This window comes from Phacochoerus africanus, chromosome 2 (assembly GCF_016906955.1).
Source record: "Phacochoerus africanus isolate WHEZ1 chromosome 2, ROS_Pafr_v1, whole genome shotgun sequence".
Taxonomy (NCBI): Eukaryota; Metazoa; Chordata; class Mammalia; order Artiodactyla; family Suidae; genus Phacochoerus; species Phacochoerus africanus.
Window position 1 is genome coordinate 93,121,658 of NC_062545.1, and position 11,969 is coordinate 93,133,626.

The window sequence follows — 11,969 nt, forward strand, 5'->3', positions numbered from 1 at the left end:
TAATTCACTTAGTGACCATTTGTAAGCTTAACATTTGCTTCTTTTTTTTTTTTTTTGCTTTTGAGGGCCACACCCACGGCATATGGAGGTTCCTAGGCTAGGGGTCAAATCGGAGCTAAGGCTGCTGGCCTACAGCACAGCCACAGTTACTCAAGATCTGAGCCGCATCTGTGACCTACACCCACAGCTCATAGCAACGCAGGATCCTTAACCTACTGAGTGAGAACAGGAGTCGAACCTGCAACCTCATGGTTCCTAGTCGGATTCATTTTTGCTGTGCCACAACAGAAACTCCTACTTCTATATTATTAAATAACAAATTTGTATAACTTACATTTGTACCTTTAACAAATTTGAGTTTGTAGAGATATAGCAATGTTCTTTTTAAGAACTTAGTTTATATTCCTTTATAAATGGCAAATTGTTGGTAACTAATATTTATTTTTCAAAAATTTTAACACATTTATTAAATGCGTTTATTTTTAGTAGTGTTGAGATTGAACCTAATGTCTTGAAAAACTGTCTTGTGCAAGTCATCATGAGACTAACCAGAAAGAAAACATCTTTTATGTATCACATTTTCATTTTGTGAAACACCGGGATCATGCCCATTAAACATATCTTCATAATACTGGTGTTTGCACCAGTTTTTTCCATGAACATTTCAGACATCAGTTATGCATCAAGTCTTTTCAGGGGACTATTACATATTTTTACTGCACTGGACCATGGAGAACAGGAATAATGTCACTGTGTTTATTCTCTTGGGACTATCACAAAACAAGAACATAGAAATCATCAGATTTGTCTTATATTTATTTTGCTACATTGCTATTTGGCTATTTGAAAATTTGCTCATAATGATTTCTATTGCATGCACTCCCCTCATTGACCAACCCCTGTATTTCTTCCTTTATTACTTCTCACTCTCCAACCTTTGCTACACATCTACAGTGATACCCAAACTAATGACTGATCTACTGGCAGAAAGGAAGACCATTTCCTACAATAACTGCATGACACAGCTTTTTATCCTTCACTTCCTTGGATGTATGGAGATCTTCATCCTCACAGGGATGGCCTATGACCACTACGTGGCCATCTGCAAGCCTCTGCATTACACAAGCATCATGAGCAGACACAGGTATAACACAATAATCATAGCCTGTTGTACTGGAGGATTTATACACTCTGCCAGTCAGTTTCTTCTCACCATTTTCTTACCTTTCTGTGGACCCAACGAGATTGATCACTATTTCTGTGACGTGTACCCTTTGCTGAAATTGGCTTGCACCAATACATACAGAATTGGTCTCCTGGTAATAGTTAATTCAGGTCTCATTGCTTTGGTGACTTTCGTGATTTTGATGGTGTCTTATTTTTTGATATTGCATACCATCAGGGGTTACCCTGCAGGAAGTCATAGCAAAGTTTTTTCTACTTGCAGTTCTCATATCACAGTCGTGGTTCTGTTCTTTATGCCTGTCCTCTTCATTTACATTAGACCAGCCACCACTCTTCCAGAAGACAAAGTGTTTGCTGTTTTCTACACCATCATTACTCCCATGTTCAATCCTCTGATTTACATCCTCAGAAACACAGAGATGAAGAATGCTTTGAGGAAAATTTGGTGCCAGAAACCATTTTTGACTGACAGGCAAATCATAAGAAAGGCAGTCTCCCTCCTAATTACACACCTTATTTCAGTGATATTTGTTTACTTAAGTTTCTACAACAATGAGCTGTGCTCTAGAAAAAATAAGCATTGACACTAGCATCAGTTCATTAATATTATAGTTTGCTTTGAAGTACTTCCTTCTTTGTCACTCAATCCCTGTTTCTTGTTTATAGCTTCCCCTAATCATCTGAGCCATCGTTTCCTTGTCAAAGTTCTATTACACTTTGTTCTGATATTTCTTCTTTTCTTTTTTTTCCCATAAGTTTCTAACTGGAGGTCACCTTTCTAATATCCCTATACTTTAGTTCCATTAATTAATCTCCAAAAGGATGTAAGCTACGTCCTTTTTGATCATCTGATATCTAAAGAGGCCATATGACCTTGTATTCTCCTTGAATTCTCATCAAAAAAATCATTAGAAATTTAAAGTCATATTTTCTACTCAGTTCATGATTTTCCACAGTCATTGCAACTATTTGAAAAGCAAAACTTAGTTATGTTGGATCTAAACAATAAAAATATGTTCTATGGGAGAAATACTCACTATGCCAAAAATTTAATGATGTTTCTAAAGTGATTTTAATGAAATCATTTAAAAATGACAAAATAATAATTATATAACATTTCACTATTGAAAAACCCCTTCATAGAGTACCGAAAAATTGGTTTGGTGTTAAAGGTAGTATAGGGTTGCCAGATAATTTGTTGTCCAAGTTGAGACAATTTAAATGTGAAAAGAAGAGTCTCACTAATAATTATGCTGAAATAACAGACATAAAATAAGATTGTCTCAAGAAAGTAGGATGTCTTCCTACTCTTCAATATCTGAGAAGTATGGACACTCTAGTGAAAAGACTTGTCAGAACAGTGTGGGATAACTATGTAATCTTATTTTAAGCCAATGGGGTTTTAAAAACAAATTCTGGTACTGAAAATGATTGATATAATTTTTTTTCCATTACCATCAAAATGAAATCTACAAATTTCCAATTTATATAGAACTTTTCTGCATCTGGATATCCAGAGATATCTGTAGAATTGAGAAGTTTTTCTCAAATAATGGAATCAAATACATTTCTTAATTCTTGAATAAAATAGGATTTGTTGTACATTGTGAAAATAACATGATGGGATGGAGTAATGTACTACATTGCATGTGTGAAGGAGAAAATATACAGAATGAATATATAAATGAATACTTTTATGGCAAGACAAAACATCATAGCACAGCGTGTGATGAAAAATTTTAGCTAAATTCAAATGGAGAAATATGATTGGAGACTTGTCCTTATAGAATAAGGGTCATATTTGATTAGGTATTCAAAATTCAAAAGAATGGCTATTAGAGCAGTTGATAACCAAGGGAAAAATAATTCATAGTATGGGAGATTCTGCCCTGCCCAACATTCCACCTGAGGTCAACACATGCATAAAATTTGAGATATTATTCTGCTCTTTTTTTGGTGGGTTTCAGCTGTCAGGCACATCTAATAGTCTCTGTATGTCACAGGGTTGGATGGTTGAATCCCATCTTGACCATTTCCTAGTTGTGTGAGGTTGGATAATGTTAACCATATTCAAAGTTTTTCTCAAATATTGACTTTAGGACCCAATGCATAGACAATGGGACTTTACATTCTTGTATTAATGCCAAGAATAACTTAATATATGAAAGATTCATGCATGTATATAAATACCTAAAACTACTGTATTTCCTATACAATAACTATAACTGGTGAGGAAACATAATGGAAAAAGTGTTGTACCCCACCAGTAGCAAAAACAGAGATGAAATTCTTAAGAATAAATATGAAAGAGGCATTTGAATAAGTGACAGTGTTTTACTGCTAGATGTAAAACAATACTTCAGTCAATAGATCCAATAGTATGTTCTTAAATGAATTAATATGACAGGTTGTCAATTCCTACCAAGTCAACATATAGGTATAATATAACTCCAATCAAATCCCAATGGTTATTTTTGGAATATGATGCAATTATTTTAAAGCACATCTAGAGCCCAAACAAGCAATAATAACTACAATATTTTGAGAAAAACAAAAACAAAAAAAAAATCCAAAAAAAGGAGGGTGGCAGAGAGGAATGAGTTTTCCCAGAAAGTAAAACACAATAGGAAATAACAATAAAGTTATAAATTTTTTTCTACTGCTGGTATATCTAATGGGACAGAAGAATTAGGCCAGAAATAATTCATAAACTATATAATATGGTGATGCTAATGATGGCATCACCAAACAGAAAAAGAGGGACAGTTCTTAAAAATAAGATGCAGGATATTTGTGTGTGGTGGGAGTGGGTGGAAAAAGGGAAGGGAAATAAGCTGTTTTTCTGAGTGTGTTTTTCTATATAGAGTCTTCAAATATAATTATGCTACTGGTTTCTCTTTTAAGCCCTCTATTTCTCCTCCTCAAGGTAGGAGGAGATCCCTGACTAATAATTTAAAAGAGGAAATATGGCAACTGTGGCTCTGGACCCTGCCCTCCCTTTTGGATGTGCCTGCCTGCAGAGAAGCTGGGTGCTATTCTGCCCTCTGCTCCATGGTCCCTTAAAGAGACAGTTCCTGCCCCTGCCCCTCCTTGGGGTATCTGATGAGGGTCTAGCAAGACCTGGGACTGAATGTGTGAGACAACTTAGTCCAGGGGTGAGGTATATTAACAGACTATGTTAGCTGCTTATCTAAATTAATATATCTGGAGTCCCCATCGTGGCTCAGTGGTTAATGAATCTGACCAGGATCCATGAGGTTGCAGGTTCGATCCCTGGCCTTGCTCAGTGGGTTAGGGATCTGGCGTTGCCATTAGCTGTGGTGTAGGTTGCAGACATGGCTCGGATCCCTGTGTTGCTGTGGCTGTGGCTTAGGCCAGTGGCTACAGCTCCGATTGAACCTCTAGCCTGGGAACCTCCATATACCACAGGAGCAGCCCAAGAAATGGGAAAAAGACAAAAATAAAATAAAATAAAATAAAATAATATATTCTATAATTAAATCAGAAAATAAAGAGTGTCTGCCCAGAGAAAAAGTAACTTTATTATAACCACCTATCTCTATTGCAAAAGCATCCAGAATAAAAAGTAGATCTCATTATGAAATGAAGTATTTCTAGATCATAGAGCTATAGAAAGAATCCTGAAGTCAAAGAAAAATCACTAATATATAATTTGGAACAGCTAAATTCTATCACTAACTTCAATATTTTAAGCTCCTTTGGTTCATATAAAATTATGTAGAGATTTATGCTGTAGAAAATACATAAAGTAGGTTGAGATAGAAGATTTTAAAATAAAAATTTTAAAGCACAAATGCACATATACTGCCAGTGTCTTTTGCCATACAGTCTTTTTCAACAGCACCAAAAAGATTCAATGGGGAGTTACCATGTGGCTCAGTGCATTATGAACCTGACTAGTGTCCATGAAGATGCAGGTTCAATCCCTGACCCCGCTCAGTGGGTTAAGGACCCAGCATTGCCATGAGCTATGGGGTAGGTTGCAGATCCCTTTTGGATCTGATGTTGCTGTGACTGTAGCGTAGGTCAACAGCCATAGCTCTGATTGGACCCTTAGCCTGGGAAGTTCCATATGCCTCAGGTTCAGCCTTAAAAAGCTCAAAAAAAAAAAAAGGAAAAGAGAATTCCAGTAAGACATAATTCATATTTCAGAGTGTATATGTGTCTGTGTGTGTGTGTGGGGGGGGGTGATTTGACTGTTTTTATATAAACTGGCTATTTTTTCACATAAGAAAAGCCTTTTTAAAACCCCACATATTAGATATCCAAACTCAGATGGATAATTGAAGCAGAATGATATGAATAAATCTACAAGAATTGGCTCAGTGCTATAGTACATTTCCTCTTTTTGGGTGTCTCATCTGGCTGACTGTGTCCAGGGTAAAATTCTTTCTTGCTCATAGTTAAAAATGTCAAAACTTATTGAAGCAGAGAAATAAGTGAAGGGGAATACACATCAGCAAAACGGTAGCATTTAGTGTCTAAGTGATTAAATTATTAAAGTCACTCTTATAGAGGAGGAGAAGCAGAGCTATGGAGCAATATATTCATATATTCATTCAACAAATATTTATCAAGCTCCTAATATGTGCTCTACACTTTGTTAGTAGGAAATTAGTAGTGCAATAAATATATCATGCACTACTTTCACGGAACTTAAAATTTATTGAAAAATTGAATCAAAGGAAACACATCAAGAAAGGAATATGACAGAGGAATATTACAGGTGGTGAGCTGTTTGAGGCATGGATTTTTCATGTTCTGACTGATTTTACTATTAGCAGGAGCGACTGTGGTGAAAAGATAGTCATTACCATCAAAAGATGAATAGCCTTCAAGTCATGAGCTTACCCTCCCAAAACCTTTCACTCCACCAAACATTCTTTATGGCATTTTTCATCTGTATGTTTCTTAGTGTGTAGATTAGAGGGTTGAGCATGGGGACAATAATCGTGTAGAAGAGTGTAAACACTTTATCTTCTGGTAAAGTCATGTCCGGTCTAATGTAAACAAAGATGAAAGGTGCAAAAAACAGGATCACAACAGTGGTGTGGGCATTGCAGGTGGAAAGTGCTTTGCGGTGGCTTTCGGCATAACATGCTCGGACATTGTACAATATCAGAAAGTAAGAGGCCATCAGCACCACGAAGATTACCAGTCCCATCAAACCAGAATTGGAAATGACTGAAAAAACCAATGTTGTGTGTATCAGTGCAGGCCAGTTTCAACAAAGGGTACACATCACAGAAGTAGTGATCAGTTTCATTGGGGCCGCAAAATGGTAAAAAAAAATTGTGAGAAGAAACAGGCCAAGGGCATGCAGAAGCCCCCCTGCACAATATGCTATGAGAATGGAGTTACACCTTTGCCGGTTCATGATGATGGAATAGTGGAGGGGCTTGCAGAAGGCCACATAGTGGTCATAGGCCATCCCTGTGAGAATAAATACCTCTATCCCCCCAAAGAAGTGTGTGGTGAAAAGCTGGGTCAGGCAGTTTTTATAAGAAATGACCTGCTTCTCTGTTATTAAATTGGACATGAGTTTGGGCATCATGGTGGAGGTGTAGAAAAGGTCTGAGATGGCAAGAAAATGAAGGAAGAAGTACATGGGCTGGTTGATTATCTGACTACCTGTAATAGAAATCATGATAATCAAATTCCCCAACTGAATAGCCAGATAACAGAGTAAGAAAAATAAAAAGCAAAGGATCCGAAGTTTCTTGTTCATTGAAATTCCCAAGAGAATTAATTCAGTGACATTATTTCTATCTTCCATGGTCTGATACTCAAGAAATTTCTCTGAAATGAAAAAGTAGTGAAGCAAATCATTGATAAGGAAATAAAAACCTAATATCTACTTAACATGCCCTTATTATTTTTTAAGACCAATGCCATTTTGAGATCCACTGAATTCAGTCATTCATATACCAAAATTATTATAAAAATAAGGTGCCAATATTCTTACAAGAACTAAGGGCACAGTGATAAATTAGACAAAGCCTCAGCTTTCATGTAATTTAAATTCATTTGTGAAGAGCCAGGAAATAATACTCGTCAAAAATATTAAATAATGAGATAACTAAAATAATGTTAAGTAGGGTGAACTTAGGCCATCCTGGGATGTAATCATAGCACTCACCTTGATGGTTTCTAATTAGATCACAAAAATGATGGAGGGCTTGTGGGTAGTGCATACAGTGAACATAGTCAAAGTTATATAAATATTAACTAAAGAAAAAAAATACTGGGTAGTAACTAATGTGCTATGACCATGGAGGAATGATACAATATTAGAAATAACCAATCATCCATTAGTCAGTTAATTCATGATGGCACTGAAGAATAAATTATTTTATCTGAGTTGATTCATTATCTTTTTTAATTTATGAGATAAAATAATTATAGATATTAGTTCATGACACTTTTGTATTTCTTAAAAGTTATTTTTAGCTTCTATTAGGTAATGTATCTACAGCTCTGTCTTCCTATTTATTTCTCTTGCAGGATTATTGTAAAAGCAGCCTTAATTTAAAAACTTTATTTCTGGTTCAGCAATTTTGAAATAAGTTAAAGTGCATGTTTATAAATCATGGATGCCTTCTGCTTTTTATATTACTGTATGTGTTCCACAATTAGAAAAATTAAACAATACTAAATTAAGACACGTGTAGTTAAAATAATATTTTCAGAGATCCCTCTATGGCACAACAGGTTAGGGATCTGGAGTTGTCTCTATGGAAGAGCAGGTTCAATCCCCAGCACAACACAGTGTGTTAAGGATGCAGTGTAGCTGCAGCTTTGGTGTATGTAGGTCACAGCTGTAGCTCTGATTTGATCCTGGCCTAAGAACTTCCATGTGCCATGAGTGCAGCAAAAAAATAAAATAAAATAATTAAAATAAGATAATATTTTCTACTTTCTTGAACTTTCGGGTAATTTGAATCACTACTGCTTTCTTATAAATAAATAAATAAATAAATAAATAAATAAATAAATAAGTATATATATATATCTGAAGTTCAAAAATTATTAAGTTTATATTCAGCTATATCCCAGATAAGTTCATCTGAATATTTAAATAAAATGTTAAAATGGCCATTTCACTATGATTAGACTATAGAGACTTTAATTGTCAAATTTAAATTCTTTATTTTACAAAAAATTTTACCACAAACTTGTATTTATTTTTATAAAAGTGAAATATTTTATAAATAGAAATACTTTACATTACTAATGATTTTAATTTAAATTAAATTGAGTGTGTCTTTATGACTTCCTACTTACTCTTTAATGTAGTTTTAAAAGTTAAGAATTGTGCAGACTAGAGTCTAGAAGCCCCCCTTAGATTTTCATAGGAAACTAAGACCACTCTAGTAATAAATTATTCCTAAGTAAAAATTTATCGAGAAGCAAATATGCATCGATTTTTAAAATATTTCTCTTAGTTGAATGATTAGACCAGAAAACTTTGTTCAAATTTCCTAAATAGATAGGGATATTTCAAGTCTCTGTGACAATACCAAAGGTCTTACAATGTCCAGTGAAGGAATAAGGACTCAGAAAATTCCAAAGAATTATATAATTTTGAAAAAACTCTGGGTCTGGAATGGACATGATATTTTTTTTAAGAGATTGTCTTTCAAAATCATTAATAAGCAAATTTTCAGAAAAGTTAAAAGTTATTTTAACTACATTTAAAATAACTTTAAAAAATTCTTTGTTTTTTTTGTTCCCCAAAAAATTGTCTTTAAAAATACATAAATAAGCAAATTTTCAGAAAAGTTATTTTAACTACATTTTATCAGGCAATCAATTATTGTTACCTAGGTTGGAAATACTATGTAGGGAAGTAGGCTTCTCCGATTTTAAAATAGTTCCCTCAAACTGAATACAATAAAAAAAATGATGTGGCATACTTTGGTCAATCACAACTTCTCTCACCTTCCTAGAGAATCTATCCATAAAATAGATACATGATTCCATAAAATCATTTAATCTCTTCATATTTTCTCAAATAGAAGCAGTTATACTTGCATCCCAGATCAGTATTTGGTAAATGGACTTTATCAGCAGGTAGATAGCTAGCTTTTATTCTATTCTGTTGTTTAGTGATTCCAGGTTCTCATTCATAAAATCAGGGAGTTGAATTAGATAATCTATGTAGATCTCCATGGATTCTGAGAGTGTGTGACTCCTGATTCTCCATTAGTTTGGGGAAAACACCTGCCTGCCTCCCTCCTGTTTTCCCTGCTCTACTGGATACATTGAGACTATGGACAACATAGTATCTGCAAATGGAAGTTTCATTATGTCTTCTGGGTCTCAGGTTCCTTCTCTATAAAACCAAGATAATGATAATATAATGGGCTATTTTTTTCCTGAATTTAAAAAAGTTAAAAGGATTTCCCATTGTGGCTCAGTGGAAATGAATCTGACTAGCATCCATGGGACACAGGTTGGATCCCTGGCCTCGCTCAGTATGAAAAGGATCCGGTGTTGCCTTGAGCTGTGGTGTAGGTTACAGACACAGCTCAGATCTGGCATTGCTGTGGCTGTGATGTAGGCCAGTGGCTACAGCTCTGATTCGACCCCTAGCCTTGGAACCTCCATATGCCTCAGGGGTGACCCTAAAAAGGAAAAATAAATACATAAATACATAAGTTAATAAATGTGAAATTTATTGGAACAATGCCTGGAAAGTATTAACACATTCAATAATAATTAGCTGCAATTTACACATACTAAAACGTCCGGGAAAATGTAACATTGGATCAGGAATTTTATCTTGTATTATCCCTTTTGCACAACATAGGAAATAGAAACTTTGGAGAGAGAACCTTATTCAGACAACAGCGCTGATACTTAAATGCAAGATTCTTAACCTCAAAGGTTTTTTTCCCTTCTTTCCTCATACAAACATCACCATGCCTACCTGATTTACAAGTTTACTGTGGGATTCAAATAAAAGTACACATGTGAGCTCAATACCCAAAAACATCTTAGTTCCTTATGTTGACTCATTGGAACCCCTCTAGTATTATAAACCTGGGAGGTCCTCAAGCTTTACAAGTAGTACATCCTAGTGATTAAAAATATGATGTATGTTTCTACATAAAATGAGATAAGATCCTGGCTCTAAATTTACTTGAATCATAATTGTAGGAAAAATATGTAACTTCGCATTCTTCATGTACAAAATAAGTAACACTATTTTGAGATGTAAGAATTTGATGAATTCAATTATGTAACAGCTCTGGACAAAACCTGGTTATAGGTTAAAATTAAACATGTATTATTACTAAATTTTATATACATTTCATCATAATATCTGTAAGCATAAATTCAGAAAAATAAGTCATCTTGCTGTTCTAATTACAAATCTTGAATGAGTTATTAAATACATACTTTAATATGAGATCAAGATAGGTAGAAAAGGCTTAGTTTCCCTCCCATGAGCAATTGGTTCTTACATACTGAAGGTTAGTGTTTCTCACACTGGGGCAAACATTGTCTCATTAAATAAAATCTTTCCCTTCTGTTCAGAGTTGAGTTGACTTCCCCACAAACCTGAAGGTAAATGCCTTGCCTATTCCAGACACTTGATATTTTTGTTTTATTTCCTTTGAGTTAACTCTACTCCAATTGGATGTTCTTTATCTCAAAAAAAAATCACTTAAGATAATGAAACAACCTCATAGATATTTTACATTCAGGTAAGTTGACTAAAAAATTTTCCATGCATTTTGATTCCTACGTAGTCTTAGAATTGTACTTTGTTTGTTTGTTTTTTCTGTCTTTTTAGGGCCACACCCACTGCATATGGAGGGTCCCAGGCTAGGGGTCGGATCAGAGCTGTAACTGCCAGCCTATGCAACAGCCACAGCAACACGATATCTGAGCCATGTCTGGAACCTATACCACAGCAAACAGCACCCCTGGATCTTAACCCACTGAACAAGACTAGAGATCAAAGCTGTGTTGTCATGGATATTAGTTAGATTTCTGTCTATTGACCCACAATGTACTTGTACTCCTGTGCTTGTTTTGTTTTTTAATCATTTTATATCCAGTCCCTTCATTGAAATTCTGTTCACCGACCTTCTGGGTCAGTACATCCTTTTCATATTCAACTTTTTTCCATCTTGGAATACTATGAACTAATGATATATTAAATAAAATTTTAAAATAAAATAAAACAAGTAATCAAGTAATATTTTGATAGCCACTGAGAGCTATGACACTGAAAACTCAAAAGCTGATGCAAATAAAGTCGAAAGCAGAAGTTTTCCCCAAATAGAAAAAGAATTAGCATTTTTTAGTGATTCTGGATTTTTCTATACAAAGCTTTATTAGAGGGGTTAGATCATAAATACAAGGAGAGTGATTCAAATATTCTTTTTAAGGAAAATCACTAGTACATTTATGATCTACATGTAACTTACCAGCTGCTTAATTCATCAGACATTTCTTATAAGCTGATGCTTCACAACTATGATAACGTCAGAATTTTTTTTAAATAGCATTGCTATACAATAATGCATCTGAAATTACAGAAAGTCTTATGAGAGAATTCTTGTGAATGCCACCAATAGAGATACATTTGATACATTGATCTAAATTTGAGTTTTTTATTGTTCTATTTTTCCATTTCTGAAAAAGATTTCTCTCTGACATTTACCTTTGCCTCTAGAGAAAATTTACATGTACCAAATGTATTTATATATTCTTTTTGATATTGAATTTACAATTAAGAAGAATTATGA

The 11,969-nt window shown here is 34.5% G+C and overlaps 1 protein-coding gene and 1 pseudogene across 1 annotated transcript; one reads left to right on the plus strand and one right to left on the minus strand.

Annotated features, from left to right (window-relative positions):
• The first annotated feature begins 728 nt into the window (after positions 1-728).
• On the plus strand, positions 729-1,769 carry LOC125120673 (olfactory receptor 4P4-like). Its single transcript, XM_047769154.1, has one exon. The coding sequence runs from the start codon at positions 729-731 to the stop codon at positions 1,767-1,769; it is 1,041 nt and encodes a 346-aa protein (XP_047625110.1).
• Positions 1,770-6,040: 4,271 nt separating this feature from the next.
• On the minus strand, positions 6,041-6,982 carry LOC125120674 (olfactory receptor 4P4-like; annotated as a pseudogene).
• Positions 6,983-11,969: the final 4,987 nt, after the last annotated feature.

Excerpts from the sequence above, each read along its gene's own strand:
- LOC125120673 (XM_047769154.1), top strand. The coding sequence starts at position 729 with ATGGAGAACAGGAATAATGTCACTGTGTTTATTCTCTTGGGACTATCA.